This window comes from Chrysochloris asiatica, unplaced genomic scaffold, assembly GCF_000296735.1.
Source record: "Chrysochloris asiatica unplaced genomic scaffold, ChrAsi1.0 scaffold00011, whole genome shotgun sequence".
In the NCBI taxonomy this organism is placed as follows: domain Eukaryota; kingdom Metazoa; phylum Chordata; class Mammalia; order Afrosoricida; family Chrysochloridae; genus Chrysochloris; species Chrysochloris asiatica.
The window spans coordinates 16,656,934-16,679,221 of NW_006408529.1; the positions used below are offsets into that span (position 1 = coordinate 16,656,934).

General features: G+C 38.3%; 2 protein-coding genes across 2 annotated transcripts in view; one reads left to right on the plus strand and one right to left on the minus strand.

Moving 5' to 3' along the window:
- Positions 1-16,388, plus strand: part of SNX25 (sorting nexin 25) — a 130,082-nt gene extending 113,694 nt beyond the window's left edge. The window contains exons 15-18 of the mRNA XM_006834437.1: positions 3,750-3,816; positions 12,450-12,631; positions 13,933-14,033; positions 15,785-16,388. Coding sequence (XP_006834500.1) covers positions 3,750-3,816; positions 12,450-12,631; positions 13,933-14,033; positions 15,785-15,865 — 431 coding nt within the window. The 3' untranslated portion in view covers positions 15,866-16,388. The remainder of the gene's footprint in view (positions 1-3,749; positions 3,817-12,449; positions 12,632-13,932; positions 14,034-15,784) is intronic.
- A 3,578-nt stretch (positions 16,389-19,966) lies between these two features.
- Positions 19,967-22,288, minus strand: part of LRP2BP (LRP2 binding protein) — a 45,107-nt gene continuing 42,785 nt past the window's right edge. Inside the window, exon 8 of the mRNA XM_006834438.1 lies at positions 19,967-20,032. Within this exon, the coding sequence (XP_006834501.1) occupies positions 19,967-20,032 (66 nt within the window). The remainder of the gene's footprint in view (positions 20,033-22,288) is intronic.

Sequence of the window (22,288 nt, forward strand, 5' to 3'; positions counted from 1 at the left end):
CTGATGTAATTCGTATTAAACAGTACACATGATTCTAAACTGTAGGCAAAAATTTATATATGAATATTCATTTTAGCATAATTTTAGTGATAAAAAGTTGCAACTAAGCTGAACTTCAGGAAAGAGAGTAACCAAACACCAACTCCACTGTCATCAACTCGATTCTTATTTGATTCCAACCCATAGCTATGTGGGGTTTCCAAAGCTGTAATTCTTGGTGACCCTGTGCACCACAGAATGAAACACTTCCCTTTCCTGCTCCATCTTCACAATTGTTATGGTTGAGTCCATTGTTACTGCCACTGTGCCAGTTCATCTCCTTGGGGGTCTTCTTTTTCACTGACCCTGCGCTTTTCTAAGCATGACGTCCTTCCCCAGAGACTGATCCCTGGTAATATGTCCAATGTACAAGAGACAGTCTTGCGATCCTGGCTTCTAAGGAGCATTCTGGCTGTACTTCTTCCATGACAGATTTGTTTGTTCTTTTGGCAGGCCATGATATTTTCAACATACTTTGTGAACACCATAATTCAATTCTTCTATGGTCTTCCGTATTTATTTAAATTGTTCAAGAGCAAAGATACTATTTTGAGGGTTAAGGTACACCTGACCCAAGCCATGGTATTTTCAGTCACCTGTAAATATTTACAGAGTAGAAAGCTTCACTTTTCTCCCAAGGAGCAGTTGGTAGGTTTGAAGTACCAACATGTGGTCAACTGTCCAGTGTTTATCCTGTAGTACCACTAAGGCTCATTTGAAATATTTTTGTTGTTGAGTGCTGTTGAGTTGGTTCCAAATGAGGATAGTTAAATTATTGAAGAAATATCCATATGGTAAAATATTCAAATATTAAAAATCCTTTAACATGTAAAAGTTATAATCTTTTCATGTCTTAGACACTTTAAGAAATAAACTGATACTTAAACATGATTCAGAATCGAGTACTCTACCTGGAATGTGAATATGGTGCCTGGCTCTTCCTCAGTGAAATATGGCCCACTGATTCATTAACACTTTCAGTCTCCCATAGAGTTGATAAGAACATGAAAGCATTACCCTCTGTCAGATTGTTCTTTGTGAAACAAAGTCAATTGAGAATGGTGGATGTGCCGAGTCAGTTGCGACATGGATTCGGAATCCTGTCTTTGTTGTGTGTACTTCCTCCATTACATTTCTGCTCAGAGGCATATTTAGTTTTACTGGTGACATTTCAGAGGGGAATAAATAGAACTCCATTTATAATGAGATGTGATAAATTTGCCATCAGCAGAATCCTAGTTCTGCTGCAGCTGCCTCTGTTGAACAAATGAGCCCTTGAAAAAGTGATGGTGCTTGTGTATGTGTGTGTGTGTGGTAGGGGGCAGGGTTAGGGGCTGAGGAAGGATAGAAACAGTCATAGAGTAGTGGGAGATCATTTATGTTTCCTGCTTGCGTCAGTCTACAGCCTTTTTATAACCAGAAGGATACCTGGTGATGCAGTGGGTTAAGCTAGCTGAAAAGTCAGCTGTTTGAACCTGCCAGATTTACAGCCTTGGAAACCCTATGAAACAGTAGGTTTGCTGTGAGTTGATTCCAACTCAGTGAGTTTAGGTTTGGCTTGGGTTGAGCTTTCCCTGTCCTCAGCCTTCTGGGTGTGTTCTGCCTCCCTCCTGCTTTCTTGAGGCAGAGTGAAGTTGTCACCATGGTCCTACCTGACTGAATGCCTGCCTAAGATGAGCAACTCTGCATGCTGACTGCATGCTTCGAAATTACATCAAATACCTCAAGATATTTTTGAGGCATGTTGCTAACAGACTACTTTCGTTTAAAGGATTAGTAACGCAATTTTAACTGGCCATTTAGATCCACATAAAAAATTAGAAACAACTTTGTTATTGTTGTTAAGTGCTATCAAAGTCAGTTCCAACTCATAGAGACCCCTTTACAGGGTTTCTAAGGAGCAGCTGGTGAATTTCCCAACCTTTTGGTTCAAACCTACTTTGCAGTCCAGTATATTAACCCTTAACCCACAGTGCCACACCAGGAACAACTTTGTCATTGTTGTTGTTGAAGTGCCGTCGAGTCAATTCCAACCCATAGTGTCCCTGTATAGGGTTTTTGAGGAGCAGTTGGTGAGTTTGAACCACCAATCTTGCAGTTCAAACCGGCTTTGCAGTCTGGTGCATTAACCCATAGTGCCACACCAGGACTCCAGGAACAATGTTAGAATGTTTTAAATTCTAGCACCAAGGCTATGTGGTTGGTTGACATCTGTTGTGCACCTCCCTCCCTTGTAGGAGATGCTTGTGCATTTCCTCGTTTTATGCCTCCTTACTGACTCCATTGAGTCCTAGTGTGGTGTGGTATGTTTCAAGCTCACCGGCTGCTCCTCGGAAACCCTATACAGGGTCGCTATGGGTCGGGATCGACTTGACAGCACTTAACAACAACAACTGGCTCCATTACAGCCAAATGTCAATTTCTCATGTGTTCGTAACCAAACATTTCAGTGAATGGAAGTGAGTATGTAAATGGAAATTTTAGTTTAAATTCCGTTTTGTGGACCTGACACATTCCCACAGTATGTATGTATGTATGTGTGTATGTATGTATTTATTTTTGCCTTATTTTGGTTTATATTCATATTCTATACCTATGAAAATGTGTCTCCATGCTAATGATAAAAATTCAGATTGTAGAACTCTTCACAAGACCTTTTCATACACAATATTGACAAGACCCTCAAAGCAAAAGAAGCAGATGTTACTGTCTTTTGACTCAGAGCAGTTATGCCCAACTGCTACAAGGAATCTTCCTGGCGCAGTGAGTTAAGTATTCGGCTGCTAGTAGAAAAGTCAGTGGTTCAAAGCCACCAGCAACTCCACAGGAGAATGCTGTGGCAGTCTGTTTATGTGGGACAGTTGTCCTCTGTCCTGGACGGTCACTGTGAGTCTGAATCAACTCGTTGGCAGTGGTGTATGCTATAGGAAGTGGTGCAGGAGAGTGCTGATGTCACATCTGACTCGAGATCCTGGCTCTTTGCAATTCATCCTTCTTCCTCCCAAGGCACAGACTCTATTTTAAAAGAATGTGACAATCTACACACTACTATTCAAATGCAAGCAGTTAGACTCATCAGTTCATTAATATTTAAAAGTATTTGTCAAGATTTTCCTACAGATATTTCCCTTTTAGAGCAGTGTGTTTAGAAAATAGCGTTCAACAAGCCAGACAGAAATCTAAAATAGGAATTGCACTGTCTGCCAGTGGAAAACAGAAATGTTGTCAGTAACCCAGGGACATATGAAGGAAAATATTTCCACTTGCTAGCTCAGCTGTTATTTAGGCATTGAAAGGCTATAAAAATGCTTAGCTTTCTTCTGTTGCTAACTAGAAACTACCACAGCCATCAACATCTGTCTCATTTTGAACCCTATGTAGGGCTTCTGAGAATGCAGATCTTTATAGGATGCTTATCTCCGGTGGTGTGATTGGTGGATTTGAACCTACAACCTTGTGGTTAGCAGCCCAGTGCTTATCCTGCAGTGCAAGTGGGTAGTTTGGGGCTTAACTAGAAAATAATAGCATTTCCCTAGGCAGAAGTTTGCTTACCTAGACATAAATTCTACAGATACCATAGCCCTAACTTGATGTCAGAACTCAGCTTGAATTAAATGCTGAAGAGTAATGCTTTCTACAGTTATGAAAATGTCCTAATTTTGATCTCCTATGATAGTATGATAATGCTTTTCCTCTGGTTTATATTTTAGTGTTTAAATGGGTGAGAAGAACATTAATTGCTCTTGTTCAGGTCACTTTTGGAAGAACCATCAACAAGTGAGTATCACAAAATTAATATATGAATTTATGCCTCACTCTTTGTCTTTATACTCAAATGACTTCATGGTTTGTTAGCCAGAAATCACTCTAGGTGAAGGGATTTTACTTTTTCTTACTTTAATTTCTGACATGATTCTGAGATTGAGTAGGGAAACCTATTTCTGGGAGAATTTCTTCTATGAGTGCATGGTGAACTCGATGGTGAAAACCAGAGCTAGATCCAGCACTCTGGCCACCCGCAGGCACAAGGCTCTGTTTTGTGAAGTTCTTCGGCTCACAATGACTGGTTTGAGTATCTTGCCTGTAGTGCTTTCATGACACATTATGGGAAGAGGGAATGTGACCAATCAGAGATATAGACTCTATGTCAAGATGAAAGGGAGATGAAGATCATATGCCAGGCATTAATTTGAAGGAGAATACAAACCTTACATTTTTTTAAGAGTTGGGTAGCATTAAAATGATAATTCCTCTTATTAATATTTGAGAATCCATCAGGGTTCTCTTTTCATTCATATGCCATTATTATGAATATGTATATTTTGATGTATATATACATTATCCACTTGCATAAACTATATATTATATATATGCATACTCATGTCTCATAGAGTATTCTAGTGTTGTTTATAGAAAAATGAACCACATTTCCATCATTCATTTATGTAAGACCAGTAGATCTGTTACTGAGAATGCATTGAGAATGTTTTCTAGCAAATTACTGAAAGTTTTCATAAGCAAAGTCATACAACTGGTAGAAGCCAAATAGAATTATTTACATAGAGAGTTGGGTGGCAATGGTGGCTCAGTGGTAGAGTTCTCTGGGTTCAATTCCCAGGAGTGCAACTCAGGGACATGCACCACCACCACCCGTCTGTCAGTGGAGTCTTGTGGATTGCTGTGATGCTGAGCAGTTTCAGTGGAGCTTTCAGACTGAGATGGACTAAGAAGAAAGGCCCAGGGCCCCACGTATGTGTGCCTAATCTCAGTGGGTCTGCCAAAAACCACCTGAGCGCCAGCCTTAGTGTGTTCCCCGTCCTTCCCCCGCGCGGCCCCATTTCTGCTCCAACAAGATGAGAGAAACAATCATGGGTCAGGAAAAACTTGCCAAACTGCAGGCACACTTGACCTCTTTAGTTGTCAGTGTCTTCACTTGCAAAATGAGGAGATGAGCTAATCTCTACAATCAGTGACTGACTTTTGTAAGCGGATCATCGGGCCTTTTCCTTTTTAACTAAGCAAAGAATTTTATTAACATTTGTCTCAAATTTATTCCCAGGCTTCTTCAGCATAACTGGCTGCAAAGAATGACTTATGTATAAGCAAAAACTGAAAAGAGCTGCAAAGAGCTTGGGCTTAAAAATATTAGAGATCTAGATCTTATCAGATCCATAAACAACACAAGTTGAAAAAGCAGTCATAAGATAAAACAGCAGCTCCAAGTAACTTCTTCAAGTTTTATCTTCTTCAGAAGTGAACTCTATGAGTTAGCCTCAGTCTTGGATGCCTCATCAAAAATTTCCACAAGATCTGGGACTTCACTTCATCATCATCATCCTGTGTAGTAGCGAGTGGTGCTTTTCCATCGACAGATTGTTTGGGCAGAGCTTCAGCCAGTCTTCTTATACTAGTCAGACTGTCTGCGCCAAGCTGGTTTCAGATGCTGGGGAACATCTCTGTCAGCTGCTTCATCTCAGCATGGCTGGTAATAGTGAAAGTGTTCACTGCCAGAGATGCAGGAAGAAATAGATGTTTTAAACAGAAAGAAGAAGGTGGTTCATAGAACAGCCACAGCAGATAATAAAAAATTTCAGTTCTCCTGAAAGAAATTGGGGGTAAATAATATCTCTGGTATAGAAGAGGTGAATATGTTCACAAACCAAGGTACAGTGATCCACTTTAACACTCCTAAAGTCTTGCACCTCTGAGAGGATGATGATGATGAAGTCCCATATCTTGTGGAAATTTTTGATGAGGCATCCAAGACTGAGGCTAGCTCATAGAGTTCACTTCTGAAGAAGATAAAACTTGAAGAAGTTACTTGGAGCTGCTGTTTTATCTTATGCATGCTTTTTCAACTTGTGTTGTTTACGGATCTGATAAGATCTAGATCTCTAATATTTTTAAGCCCAAGCTCTTTGGACATTGCAGCTCTTTTCAGTTTTTGCTTATACATAAGTCATTCTTTGCAGCCAGTTATGCTGAAGAAGCCTGGGAATAAATCTGAGACAAATGTTAATAAAATTCTTTGCTTAGTTAAAAAGGAAAAGGCCCGATGATCCGCTTACAAAAGTCAGTCACTGATTGTAGAGATTAGCCCATCTCCTCATTTTGCAAGTGAAGACACTGACAACTAAAGAGGTCAAGTGGCTTACCTAAAGTTACAGGAGGGACTGGTCAGTAAAAGAAGGAACCAGGATTCCAACCCCGCCCTTTGCCATGGTGCCTACGTTTCTCAGTCATGTCTTTTATTGTCTTTGCAGCTGAAATTTGGAACTCCTGTTATCAAGGTCTTTTAAACAATAACTCAATACTCAACAATCCTCAAGAGATAAATATTATGACTTTGAGTCAGTGCTAGAAACACAAGTCACTTGGGAATGAAATTACCAGATTTTTCCAAGTTAAAGAAAGATTAATTCAGTCATGAAATGTGTATATAAGGTTAATTTGATCATTTAAGAGCTCACAGAGCCTATAAATTTAGTAAAGCACATTTGTTATTTGTAATGATTTTTCAAATAGATTTTCCTTGTCATTATAAACAAATGTTTACTTCAGTTTTGTTTCTACAGTTTAAAATTTTCCTTTAGTGTCTCCCCTCAGAGGCTTATTGAGTGCTCTAATGTCACACTTTTGTTTCCTTTAGAAAGATGGCCTGTTTAGCTTATTGTTCAGTGTAAGGCAACCTTCTTACCTTAGGTATTGACACATCTTGAATAAAGAAATTTCCAAAATGGCTTTACTCAGTCATTTTCCCTTTTATTTTAGCAGCTCATGCAAACTTTCCTTTCTCATACTTAAGATACTGACTTTTAATTATTAAGCAAGTGGCTGTAGTTTATACGTGGCTAATTCATTTGACAGTTACTTTCATGGGGCTAGAAGAGAGGCTTTGTGTAGAGAATTTTCAAGCTGTTTATTTCAGTGGGTCTTTAATCAGGTGGAGAATTATGGAGCACCTGGCCCTTTGCTATTTTTGCCTTTAGCAGATGATGACACATCATAAAATTAAGCAGCAGTACAGTGTATGCCTCCTGCCTTGTATCCACTGTAATTTCACATGCCAGAATTGCTTCAAAAGCTTTCCTGCAGGTTTTGGGTAATAGAAAATCAGATCTAAACTGTTAGAAAATACTTAGGTGATAGTCTTTGGTAAAAGTCTCTTACCTAATTTTAAGTTATAAATGGAAAATGTTTTTATTTCTTCATGCGATTAACTCAAAGCAACACTATAGAACAGAAGCAAACTGCTGACATATTTCTGTACATTTTTCTTATCAAGGCAGACAAGCAGTCTGTCTCTCAAAGCAGTAGTTAGTATTTAATTTTTTCTGTATGTGAACTGCACGGTTCAAAGCAATATAGGGAACTCTCTTAGGAAACATGGAGTTACAAACAAAATTAACGTTAAGGCTTTGACTCAGTAGAGTTTAGACATTGATTCAATAGTGTCTGATTACAGCATATTCTGCTTGAAATCTATTTCAGATGCCATTTTGGAAAATTATACATGGTCTGTTTAGTTGGCAAGTCAGATTCTTACAGGACTTTTTGTTTAATTGCTGTGCCTGGAACAAGATGGGCATTTAGGGTCTTTTTGATACTAGTGGTCTAAAATGATTCTTTTTCCTTTTCAACAGAGACTTCCTCCTCACAACCACACAACTACTCTTGGGCTCCTTGAAATGTGCTTTCTTAACTCCTGACTAATGATTAATGAAATAGGGTTGTGTGAAAGCCCTGGGTAGCCAGATAAAAGCCCATTTACATGTAACTGAAAGTCAAGTGTCTGCCCAGTTTGTTATTCCCTTGGAAATTTGAAATGAACTAGATTAGCAATCATTGTATCTTTTCAAAATCCTTCACTTTGTGATAAATGAAAGGGAGTATTTTTTTTTTTCCCTTGCCTCATGAGCATATGAAATGGTCCCTTGGGTCATTTTAGTTTGGTGTTACCAGCCGTAGCAAAACCAAGACAGCTGGTAGAAAGGCTTGCATGTCCTCCAGGATATTATGAGTTCAGAAGAGGTGTTTCAGACTACCTTTGCTGTTGTTTTCAGGTGCTGTTGAGAGCTGTGACTCATAGTGATCCCCATGTACAACAGAACAAAACATTGCCTGGTCCTGCACCATTCTTCAACAATGGTGTGCTTGAGCACATTGTTGCTATAACTGTGTCAATCCGTCTTGTTGGGGTTCGCCCTCTTTTTCGCTGATAATTTGTTATTGATTATTTGGACCTTTTTTTGCAGGTTTTGAATCGTTTCCAGTGCTGTACCTATCTTATTTGATTGTTTCTGTAGTGCTTTCCTGAGTTCTTCCTTATTTTTCTCAAACCCTCTGTAGAGAGTTTGGATGCACTTCAGTATCATTCTCCTGAATTCCTACTCAGGCAGTTCCAGGGCCTGCCTTCCTTCCAGTGGAAAGTCTAGGTCCACCTCCAGCTCATTTGTGTTAGTTACTCTATCCTATTTCTGGACATGTGCCAAATGGTCAGTTGTTTCTTGGGCATCTTCAGTAATTAGGTTTTCAATAATTAAGTGAATGTATGTTGTTTTATTGAGCTTTCTGATTGCCTTCAGGTAGATGTGATTAGGAGATGGGCTTCCCTTTTCACTCTTATTACTCATCTCAGAGTAACTGTAGTAGGTATTGGCTGTCTGTCTGGTGTATAGCACCATTGGCTCTTGCCTGAATGGTGGGATTTTACAGGATGTGATTGCAGCTTGGCTATATGACCACAATTGCTGTTTCTTCTTAGATAACATAGTGTGAGAAAGAGCCCCCTGAAGTAAAAGGGGGAAAGAAAAACAAAACAGCAACAGCAAAAAAAAACCCCAACAAACAAAAACAAAAGATTTGGTACTACAGTCTATAATTGCATAAAAGAAGAGAAGGAACATTTTTAAAAATCTGTAGCAAGATAAATACGAGTATGTGTTTAACCCCTTTCTCAGCCAGCTCGGGCCGTTCTAGGAGACTTTTCATTTTAAGCAGTTCCTGGTGACTCCTCCTACTTCTGCAATTCTGGGCCCAGAAATCTTTGCTGAGCAGATCCATGTGCGTGTATACTAGAACCCTCCAGGGGCTGGGGGAGTAGCCACTCGCTCAGGCACTCCCTCTAGTCACCAGAGTGGAAGGTGTGAGAGACCAATGAACAGAGAAAGGGGGGGGAGGGGGGAAGAATGTCCACATCTTTATCTCCAAGGATCTGCAGAAGTCTGTGGTCTGAGCACTTCTCTGGCCCTTCACCCACTCCATCATACCCAAATGGCGGCTCTGGGAGTTGGCTGGCTGCTACAGATCAGAAAACAGTGGTGTTTTGGGTTGTTTTTTTTTTTGCTTCTGCTACAAATTCTACTGGCTGTAAGCCTTCAAACTTTCTAAATATTCCTTTATATGTAATTCAGAGTTCTGGGACCGTCCAGTATTCTGTGTTATAGCTCTGTACTGCACGTCTCCCTAATGATTTCTTGACTGCTGCTTTCATGAGCATTGATTGTGGATCCAACTAAAATGAAATCTTTTCTCCGTTTATCATGATGATGTTCATTGGTCCAATTATGAGGATTTTTGTTTTCTTTACATTGAGGTACAATCCATATTGAGGCTGTAGTCACTGATCTTCATCAGTAAGTGCTTCAAATCCTCTTTGCTTCCAGCCAGTAAAGTTGTATCATTTACATATTGATGGCTCATTCTACTTCACATAATCCAGTTTCTTAGATGATTTTTTCAGCATATAGACTGAATAAATATGGTGATATGATAAACACTTTTCCAGATTTTAAGCCATTCACCTTCCCGTTGTTTTATTTATACGACTGCCTCTTGGTCCATGCACAGGTTCTACCTGAGCACGGTTAAGTGTTCAGGATTTCTCTCTCTTCACAATGTTATTCATAATTTGTTATGATCTACACAGTCGAATGCCTTGGTATAGTCAATAAAACACAAGTAAACATCTTTCTTGATACTCTCTGCTTTCAGCCAAGATCCATTAACATCAGTAATGACAACCCTCATTCTATATTGTCTTCTGAATCTGGCTTGAATCCATGTCAATATACTGCTGCAACCATTGTTTAAATTACTGTCAGCAAAATTTACTTGCATGTGATATTAATGATATTGTTAGATAATTTGCACATTCTGCTGAATCACCTTTCTTTGGACCAGGCACAACTATGGATCTTTTCCAGTCTATTGGCCAGGTTGCTATCTTTCAGAATTTTTGGCACAGACTCATGAGTGCCTACATCGAATGCTGCATCAGTTTATTGAAAAGTTCCCATTGGTATTCCATCAGTTCCTGGCACTTTTTTTTGTTTGTTTTTTTACCATGCCTTCAGTGCAACTTGGACTTCTTTTAGTACCATCAGTTCATGTTTGTATGCTACCTCGGCAAATGCTTGAATGTTGACCGATTATTTTTGGTATAGAAATTTTGTGAATTTCTTCCATCTTCTTTTGATGCTTCTTGCATAGTTCAATATTTGGATCATTGTTGACTCACAGTGACCCTATATAAAGTTTCTTGGGAGCAACTGATAGGTTTGAACCACCAACCTTGTGATTATGATTAGAAGTTCAGTGCCTGTCTTACACAGCACCACATCAGGACCCCATATTGACCATTATTAAGTGTTGTCAAGTCAGTTCTGACTTATATCAACCCTATATAGGATTTCCGAGGAGTGGCTGGTGGGTTTGAACTGTTGACCTCACCATTAGCAGTCCAATGTTTATTCTATAGTGCCACATCAGGAGTCCCTATTTTGAGTATATAATCCTTCAATATTGCAAGTCGAGGCTTGAATTTTTCTTCAGTTCTTTCAGCTTGATAAATACTAAGCATATTTTTTCCTTTTGGTTTTCTTACTCTAGGTCTTTGCATATTTCATTATAATACTTGACTTTGATTGTTGGAGCTGTACTTTGAAATTTTCTGTTTAGCTCTTTTATTTAATCATTTCTTCCATTTCCTATTCTGTGTTCAAAACAAACTTCAGTCTCTTCTGACATCCACTTTGGTTTTTTCTTTCTGTCTGTCTTTTTAATTACCAAAATTTTGCTTTCTTTGAGTATGCTATTTTTTAGGTCAGATATGTGCAATGAAAAAGTCATTGGTCTTACAAAATTTTACCCTGCAATCTCCAGCTTCATTTCTGTCACCAAGGACAATTTTCTAATTACTAATCCTTCCACTTTGTTTCCAACTTTCACATTCCAATCACCAGTATTTACCAATGCCTCTTGATTGCATATTTGATTGATTTTAGACTTAAGTTAGAATTCTTCATTTTCTTCATTCTTTACTTTGGTGGTTAATAGGTTAACTAGTCTCCTTTGTAGGTGTATAGATCATATCCTACCAGAGACAGCATTGTACTTCAAGGTAGATCTTAAGGTGTTCTTTTTGACAATGAATAAGAGACAATTCCTCATGAATTCATCATTTCTGGCATACCATTTGGTTGTCTGATTCAAAATGTCAAATACCTGCCCATTTCAACTCACTAATGCCTAGGATATATATCTTTATGTATTCCATTTCAGTTTTGACTACTTCCAATTTTCTAAGATTATAACATTTATAATTTATAATTCCATGTATGAATTATTAATGGAAATTTGCAGCTGCTGCTTCTCATTTTGAGTGGCGCCCCATCAGCAAATGAAGATCCCAGAAGCTTTGCTTCATCTGTGTCATTTTAAGTCAACTCTACTTTGAGGAGGCAGTTTTTCCCCGGTCATGTTTTGAGAGCCGTCCAATCTGAGTGACTCATCTTCCAATGTTTCGCTGCTATTCATAAGGCTCTCAGGCTAATACCTTAGAAATGGATTGTCTATTCCTTCTTACTAGCCTGTTCTTAGTCTGAAAACGCCGCTGAAACCTGTCCACCATGGATGACACTGTTGGTATATGAAACACCAGTGGCCTAGCTTCCAGCATCACAGCCACATGCAAGTCACCACAGTACGACAAACTGACAGACGTGTGGGAGATCAGCTTTAATTGTCATTGAGTAGGTTTATGTTTTCCTTATATACTATTTCCTGGAGAAGTAAAGGTATTGAGTATTGTGTACAGTGAGCATGGTTGGCAAGCTTCAAACAAATCAGTCTCCTCTCAGGTCCTGTATTTAAAACTGAAAAGTATTGCAGTCAAGTACTTACAGAAGTTGTTGACAATGAAAACGTGAGTCCAGGAATCAATAGTCATGTAGTAATATCAAAATAAAAAATAACTTTCAGAACCAAAGTTAAATCTAATTCCTAGTTTATTCATCAAACATTTAGATTAGGCTGCATCTTAACCTACCTCCATTGATAAACGCCTTCTGAAGATAGAATATAAACATTTTTTAAAAACATCATCCAAGAAATATTTTTTCTCTTAAAAGACAAATCCGGGACACAGTGAACTGGATTTTCAGTGAACAAATGTTGGTTTACTACATCAATGTTTTCCGGGATTCTTTTTGGCCAAATGGAAAATTGGCACCACCGACGACAATCAGAAGCGAGGAGCAAAGTCAGGAAACAAAGCAGAGAGCTCGGCAAAAGCTACTTGAGAACATTCCAGGTGAGGTCTGGGATGCCATCCTGAAAAGTACAGAGCTATAAAGGCAATATCAGTCCTATTAAGGCATTGTTGTGGTATGGTGCTCTGGGTTAATGTGCTGGACTTCAAAGTCAGTTTGAGCCACAAGATCAGCAGTTCAAGCTCACCAACAGCTCCTTGGAAACCCTATACAGGGTTGCTATGGGTCAGAACTGACTCAATGGCACTTAACAATAACAACACACACGCACACACACACATACACACATATATATAAAGATTTACAGCTTCGGAAACCCTGTGCAGGGTCACTATGAGTCAGAACCGACTCCATGACACATAACTCCACCACCATATATATATATGTATATATATAGAGAGAGAGAGAAAGAGAGACAGAGAGAGAGACAGAGAGAGAGACTGACTGACTCCTGGTGCTACAGGATCAGCACTGGACTGTGAACTACAAGGTCATCAGTTCAAACCCACCATCTGCTCCTCAGAAACCCTATACAGGATCACTATGAGTCCGAGTTAACTCAGTCTCACTTAACAACAACAACATATATATCTTAGGAAAACATCATTTACCATGAAAACTTCACATTTTTTTTGGTGCCCATTTCATGACCCTTAGTAGAAATTATACTAAGAATCTTAATAAGAGCAGTATTCGTTAGAATACTTCCTTTTATGTAGAAAAATGTTTTAGAACAAGTAACAAATTTGTACTTTAGAAATCCTGCTAAAGTACACTTTTTGAGAGCTTAATTTTTTGATTGGGCTGTTGTTGTTAAGAACTATTGAGTCAGTTCTGACTCATAGTCAGAAACCCTGTGTTATGGTTTCCCAGGAGTGGCTGGTGGATTTGAACCACTGACTTGGTCCGGTTCTTATCCTAGAGAGTCACACCAGGACTCCTTAATGTGGTTGTTGTTGTTAAGTGCCGTTGACTGGATTCTGACCCATAGCGAACCTATATAGGGTTTCCAAAGAACAGCTGGTGAGCTTGAACCACCAACTTTGCAGTTCAAGCAACTTTGCAGTCTGATGCATTAGTCCACAGCACCACACCAGGACTCCCCTTAATGTGGTAACAGTATATTAAAATTTTCGTTTGTATAAAACCTTTATGTTGAAAATTTGAAATACATTTATTTTCTCTTTATGCATTCACTTGTCTCATGCCTCAGTGCCATTACTGTCTTGTGTACATACATGTGGTATCTTTTTCATGGAATGCCTATGTATGCATTGCATTGTGCACTGTGACAATAGCAGCATAGAATATAAATTTAATTTCATTAAATTTTTAAATTCAGATATGCTTCAGAGCCTTGTTGGACAGCAAAATGCCCGCAATGGTATAATAAAAATATTCAATGCACTGCAAGAAACCAGAGCCAATAAACATCTGTTATATGTAAGTAGATCAATGCCTACCAGCAGATTAATCATACCTTGGTTTTCACATACATTTCTGTTCACATCTTGGGGTAGATTTAACCATTCCTGTTACTTATAACCCAGAACCTATTTGTGTTTTTTTGTGTTTTGGCTTGCTTGGTTAAAAAAAAAGTTCCCCAATGGATGCTGTATTCTCATTCCCTCATACTAGTTGTCTCTCTGGACTTTTGGTACCACATTTCTGCATGGCTGCTTGGTTTTCTGTTTTAGCAAAGCATAATTTCTCAGTTATCTCTGATTATAGCTAACAATAGTAACTACTGTGGATGGTTTGATGTCTGGGACCTGCCTCAGCAGGGAAGTTTGGTTCACAAAGTAGGGAGATCTGGCGGCGAAAGAGATAGAAAAAGAATACACACAAAGACTCGACGAGAGAGACAAAGAGACACCCCGAAACCAGAGTGGATGCAAGACTGGCAGGCAGACCCTGGATTGCAGGCATCATGGTCCTGCAGGCAGTAATGCATGCAGGGTTCCATCTGCGTCCATCTTTTATTTCAGGGAGAGATTTTACACAAAGGAAGAAGGGGATTATTAAGACAGGGTACAGAAATGAAATGTGATTAATTGTTCAGGATACAATGATTTACAGGAACAAATTCTAAAATATACATCACAAATGGTCTTAATAATCTAACATCCTTAATTTTCCAAGAATTCAAGCAAATTGTTATAAATTACTTTTTAGGTTTAAAAACTGAGGCAGCGACTCGAGGTTTCTCAAGGCTAATTAACATACCTATAGCACTTAATCTCGAATGGGAAAAGGTGAAAAGGATTTCAAAAGGTCTGAAGAGAGTCAAGCTGTTTCAGCTACCTGGCTTAGGCTTCAGGAGGAAGGAGGACCTCTAGGTTAATGGGTTACACCTGGGAACGATTTGAGGCAGTTGCCACTATTATTCCTTGAACAATACTCCGGAATTCGCCAATCTACTTTGAGTGAATTCCTTGAGCCTCTTTGCGGAATCTCAGCAAAACTGCCTTTGGAACTTTTACGGCCTTGGCTTTAGAAGAGGTTTTGTTTTAATATTTGTCCGGGGGTATCAAGGGCTCATGTATTAAGTTAATATCAAACATAACTGAATAATTTGATAAAGAACAGTTTGGACATGCTTGCCAGGTGGCCAGAGTTTGCTCCTCAGAGAGATTTGTTCCCAGGACCCTACGCACTGCCAACACAGTGGAGATATTAAGAGAGGCACATAAGAAACCATTTTCTCAGAAGCTACAATTACTGATGTTAGAAGCATAGAATGAATAATAAGACCAAAGAAAATTATACAGAGGTAGCCCACCAGTGAGTTCGAAAAAGCCTATGAACCCGGGACGTCAGGAGGACACTTCCTTGGCCCTCAGGGTCCCTGTGAACCCGGGATGTCAGGAGGTCACTTCCTTTGGCCCTCAGGGTCCCTGGCTAGCCATCCTGAGTGGGGCCATCGTGTAGGATTTTCATCCATGACACGGGGCCTCAGCATCTTAGTGCTTTGCAGTCCCCAACAGTTTGATAAGGTTAACAGATTATTAAAAATAAATCAATCTGGTGTTAAATGGAAGTTTAACATCTGAAATTGATGAGAATTGTTTGAGAGTTACTTGTTCAAGGAGAATCATTTCAGTCGTTAAGTAGGACTTTTGTATGTGGATGTTTGAGTAAACCTTTGGAGAAAAACATTTTTCTGCTTTTTTTATTTCTTCTTCCTGGTTTAGGTGCTGATGGAGCTGCTGCTAATTGAGCTGTGTCCTGAGCTGAGAACTCATTTAGATCAATTGAAAACCGGTCAAGTTTGAGACTGCACAAATAAACCCAGAGAAATGTCTGTGTAATAATAGACATGAAACATTTTCCTCTTTTCCACAGAGGGCCTGACTGAGAACCATATTGACTTCTATTTTAGTTATATCTCCCTCTAATTTTATTGACGTAAGGAAAATTGGGAGAGGGGGCTTAATGCTATAGGGGGCAAAAGAAAAAAAAGAACATTTGTTAAATATTGATTTTTATTTAAATAGTAATATAAATACTTAAAATTGAACATACTGATTGAAATACAGATGTTAATATGTGCTAAGAACCTAGGAATAGGAAATATTTTAAATATTTATGAACAGTTTTGTTTGAAATGAAGAACTATGACTATTGAACAGTTAATTTCCTCACTGAGGATTCTAAACATTCCTGTATTCTTTGCTGTGTATTGAAGAACATTGTTGTGCAATGCTTTGTGTAAAGTTATTGTGAAATTTTTTGTCTTTATTTTTACCAAAGATTTCCCATAGTTTGAATCATTTGAAGCAATAAAATATAAAAATGCATCACAGAGTTCTATGACATTTGTTGTTAACTTGCCATCAAGTCAGCTCTGACTCATGGTGGCCTTATGTACAAGGGGGTTTCATACAGTTCTTAGAAAAATGAAACTGAAAGATGATGGAATTTTCCCACAAATTTTTGAAATCCCCTCATGTAACAGAACTCAATGTTGCCATGCAACGTACCATATTTATGATCATTGGTGTCTGAGCCCATTATCAATACTGTGTAGTGCCTTCCAACTTAGGGAGTTCATTTTCAAGCGCTTTATCAGGGAGCATTCTGTTGTTATGTAGGGTTCTCATCAGCCAATTAAAAAAAAGATTGCCAGACTTTTCTACCTAGTCTTTCTTAGTCTAGGAGCTCTGCTGAAACCTGTCCACCATGGATGGCCCGCCCTGCTGGCATGTTAAATAGTAACAGAATAGTCTCTAGTTTCATAGCAGCACATAAACCACCATAGTATGCCAAACTGAGTGACCGATGATTGAGATGTTTAGATCTCAATAAAGAGGGTGAAACAGTCAAGCAATTCAACTATTTATTGAGTGTAAAGTTGGCTGCCTCTCTAGAAACAATATAAATATGTGGCAAAAAAATTTTTTAATGATATGTAGTGAATGAGAAGAGTCAAGTTAGTACTTGAACATGAGCTGAACCTTGAAGGATGGGCAGGAATGGGATAGGAAAATAGAAGAGGGACTTTTATTATATCATCAGGTCACGTGGAGTGAAGGGGCATTAGGTGAGATCCAAGGTTCAGTTTAGTTTTCTTATTGGTGGAGCTGTGGATACCTCATTTAGTCAGTTTCTCTGGGTTTCACTATGTGTATGCAATGATGATAAAACACCTTTCCCTCTCCAACCTCTAGGAGTCCTTGGTGGTATAAATGGGCACATTCTCACCTACTACCTGAAAGCTTGTACTCTGGAACACATTGGGTGACCATAAATCAAAATCAGTGTAATGTTTTTTGTTTTTTTTTGTTTTTTCATTTTTTTCTCTGACGCTCAGGAATAAAGTGTGTGTTGACGGGGAGGGGACAATTAATAAGCAAACATTCAGTTTGGAATTCATGAAGGAAAAATATGTAGATTAAAAGTGGTATTGATTAAATTGTTGATAGATTATACTTGCCAAGTTCTTGATATGAAACATCAATTCTGAAAGAATTAAAAATTGGCAAACCACATTTTATCTCTGAGGTTCTTCTAGTTGCAGCTCTTGATCTTCTTTGTAACTAGGATATTTGATAAAATATAATGCTGGGTATCTACGTGGATTAGAATTATCCTTCATAGGAACATAGAAAGGAGTATCTAAATTTATTCAGAGGAGAGAAGCAGTGTGAAGTTTGCTAAGCCCAAAAAACTCATAACACAGTGGTGGTAGTGTTAAGTTCCATCAAGTCAGTTCTGACCCATAGCAACACTGTATAGGGCTTCCGAGGCGCTGCTGGCGAGTTTTAACCACTGACAAGATAAGCAGTCCATTGCTTATCTTGTAGTGCCACACCAGGACTTCCATCATAACGTAGTTGCTGGGACTGTCTACATTCTCTATATTTCTATTACATAATTTAAACTGTAGTTCAGTTTGTACTGCAAATAAGACAACTTATTTTTGGTGCCTCATTTTAATTCCTCTAAAAGGAATCATACAAAGGTTTGATTTAAGAAAATTTATGTCATGATTTGGAAACATCCTCATCACTTGAGCTTAAAGACTGATTCTACTCCTGGGGTCATGGTGCAGCCCCCAGTCTATAGTAGTGGGCATCTACAGGGGTTTGCCCAGGTAGCATAGAGGATTACAAGCTGGGCTGCCAGCTGCAAGATCAGCAGTTTGAAGGTACCATTTGTTCTGTGGGAGACAGGTGAGCCTTTTTGCTTCCACAAAAATTTACAGCTTCAGAAACCCTATACAGAGTCAATATTGCTATTAAGTGTCATCGAGTTGGTTCTGACAGCAACCCTGTATAGGGTTTCTGAGGTGGGTTTGAACTGTTAACCTTGTGGTAAGCAGTTCAGTGCTTATCCTACAGCATTCCACCAGAACTCCCTGCTAACTGTAATAAAACTGAATTTAAAGCAAAAAAAAAAAAACACCAAAAAACCCAATTGCTCTTGTGTTGATTCCAATTCATGAGGATCTCATGTTTCGGGGCTGAACTGTGCTCCAAAAGGTTTCACTAGCTGTGATCATTTGGAAGTAACCTGCCAAGCCTTTCTTCTAGGTACCTCTAGGTGAATTTGAACTGTCAGTCTTTCTGTTAGTGGCCTAACACTTAAAACATGTACACCACCCAAGGATTTCTTAAAGATACTTCTTGTTAAGTGCCATCGAGTCGTTTCAATGCATAACAACCCTGTATAGAGTTTTCAAGGAGCAGCTGGTGGATTTGAACCTCTGACCATGTAGTTACCTGCCCAGTGCTTTGTCTGCAGTGCTACATTATCACATATGGCACATGCCTGTGTTTAGGATTTCTCAGATTAATTTTCTTTTCCAGGATAGTTTCAGTTTATACCATTCAAAAGATTTAGGAGAGTATATAAAGAAAAACTGAATTTCAAGAATGCTCACAAATCAGACTTTAAACAAGAATAGGAAATTTTTGCTATCCAATAGTTTTTAGTGACTGATAAGTACATATTACTTCACTACTAAGATAAGAATAGATCTCGCTTAAATTTATTTTGGAAATAATAGTTGTAATTTGTAAAATTAAGACACATTATATTTGTGGAGAAGATGTAGTTAAGGTATTACTGAGGCATCTTTAAGACGTTATCTTCAATATTTTTGTTTCATTGATGCATATCCCTACAAAATCTTCAGCACATGGATCCTACTATTCTTAATGTCAACTTTTGTTTTCATACCTGTCACTAACATAAGGGAAGTAGCTTGCGAATTTTTTTTTTTTTTTTGCCTTATTTAATTATAGAGATTATTGGTAGATTACTTCATTGACACATTTCATGTTTTATTTTGAACTACATTTAGGGTTTTAAAATGTAAAAATAGGTTGAAACACAAACATCTTTTCAAATTATCATTAATGATCAGAAATACAGCAATTATTTACTCATTAAATTAATGTCTTTGAGGGAAGGTATGGGACAACATTCAAACATAAATAGGCTTATTTTAGTCATTTAAAAAATTTTAAATTTAAAATTCACAAAACAAAAGAGGCAAAGAAATTGAAAGAAACTTTAAAATGATACTTCATGAGTCTCTAGCATTTATATTTCTGAAGTTACTAAAGCTAAAAGCCTTTTGCGATAGATACTCCGTATTAAGAAAAGAAAAAGATACTTGCTCAATATTGCATGTGGTCTACACCAGTCACTAGGCTAAAAGATGGATCTTTGAGGATTCTTTTAGCAATTTGACCCTGTGACTAGGTTTCAAGATGTAAAAATACAGCATAAAGATTCAAGAATATGTCATCAGTAAAATGCCCAGGATAATGTAATTGCAGATGCAGAAAATAACCGAACTCAGCTGCTATGAAAACACACATTTTATGGTGTTAGGATTGTTGATCATTGTGGAAATGCACTGTGTTCTAAATTCTTTGACGAATAAGTAAAGAGTGAAGTTCATCTGCCAATGCAGGATTCAGCCGACAAGCCTTAAAGCCAAAGAGAAAAGATTGAGTTACTCAGATATATTCTAAAATGTTGGTTTCCTTTTGATTTTCTTAAAGTATAAAGAATTTCAAGGGAAATAAGATCTTAAGATACATTTCTGTTTTCTTAGGAAAAAATAAGGGAAATTTAAATTTGGCCTACGCAAAATTATCATGTCACCATTAGAAGGAAATAAAGTTTCATCTACTCCCAGAATAAAAAGAATTCATTTACATAGCATTTTATGCTGTGAATTATTAATAAGTAAAATGGAAAGCATTAACATTTGGCTTGAAACTTGTTTTGATTATATGGATAGCAGCATCTACAATCTTGTTTATATGATAAAGTTCATTTTTATTATGACTAAATATTGATTAGATGCATAATTTCTTAAAGTCTCTAGATTTTGGAAGAAACACTAAAAGTCAGCTGTTCAGATCCCACACATACAGAAATTGTCCCTTCAGTAACATGACAGTTGATCACTAGGTATCTGCTAGGTTGAAAATCTCCACCTGACATGGAAAACCATTTTGCCGCCTGCACAGTTGCATTAGAAGACTGATTTTTTTTTTTTTTTCCTTAAGCAGAAGTTTTCTTTCATGTACTTGAGAAATGTTAAAGAGTCGTAAGCGAACATACAGTGCTAGTCACATAGAAACCCTAATAGTGGCAGGGCTGAGACCAAGCCTCAGTCTCCTGACTTTACATCCAGTGTCTGTCTACCATCTTACTGCTTCTTATCTCTAACACACTGCCATTGGCTCTAATTTTGCTCCCACCCCAGCAATCCTTTTTCTATAGGACAGTCTTTCACTCTAGTGAAAACTCTGATCAGAACCCCTTGTGTCTTTTTTCTTTGAATAAACCAGTCTCAGTTTGTCCTGTCATGCATGCCTCATGTGGCATGAATTCCAGACCCCTCACTGGTTTACCACCTCTACATTGTCTTTGTTTTATCACTATCTCATAAGATGGCCAAAATTGAGTAGAGTATTCCAGATGTGTTCTCATTTCTGCAGAGTAATATGGAACAATAATGCTAAAGTTGCACTCTGTTTTGCTGCTTTATTCAGTTGAACATACACCACGTTGAAGAATATTTTTATGACCCAGAGTCTTCCAAATCTGAAATTGGTTTAGAAATTGGCATAATATTGAATATTTAGGTTACTATCCATACTGATAAGGAGCTCTGGTAGCATAGTGGTTACGAATCGGGCTGCGAACTGCAAGGTCAGCAGTTTGAAACTACCAGCTGTTCCGCGGGAGAAAGATGAGGCAGTCTACTCCCGTAAAGATTTACAGCCTCGGAAACCCTGTACAGGGTTGCTATGAGTCAGAACCAACTCCTCGGCACACAGCCACCATCACCATTCATACTGATAGAATGAGTTAATGATAAATACTTCAAGGTCATTTACATTTGATTATATACTGTGACCCTGTATTAATGTGTTAATATTTTGGAACAGACATCATATGGATATGATCCTCTGGAAATTTTAATTTCAGATAAAGCTACATTAATTTAGTGGTTCCTAAACTTCCCTGCTTACCAGCTGCTCCTTGGAAACCATATACAGGGTCGCTATGGGTCAGAATCGACTTGAAGGCACGGCACTTAACAATAACAACAAACTTGCCTGTGGAGTCCTGGTGTGGCGCTGTGGGCTAATGCATTGGACTCCAAAATCATTTGAACTGCAAGGTTGGTTCAAGCTTACCAGCCGCTCCTTAGAAACCCTATACAAGGTCGCTTTGGGTCAGAATCAACTCGATAGCGCTTAACAACAACGAACTTGCCTGCACATTGGAACCCCCTGGGGAAACTTCAACAAGCACTCTTGTATCCATAATTTTGAATTAAAGCCTGGACTTTGGAGATTTTATGAGATCCCCTGGTGATTTTACCATGCAGACACATTTGGGGATCAAATTCAGACAAGTGACTTAGAAAATTGTTTCTAATGTTGTTCCTCTATTGAAGCTGAACAGTTCGTGTTTTACAGAATTTCTACCATGTGAAGCTGCGGGTTAATGTGCTGGACTGCAGGATCAGTTTGAACCGCAAGGTTGGCACTTCAAGCTCACCAGCTGCTCCATGGAAACCCTATGCAGGGTCCCTGTGAGTCAGAACTGACTTGACGGCACTTAACAACAAAACTTATTTGGACTTTATCGATGCTAGGTACTAAGTCAAGCAGGTTTTTGTTGTTTTTAATTTACTATTTTAAGTTACTATTCCTAATGAT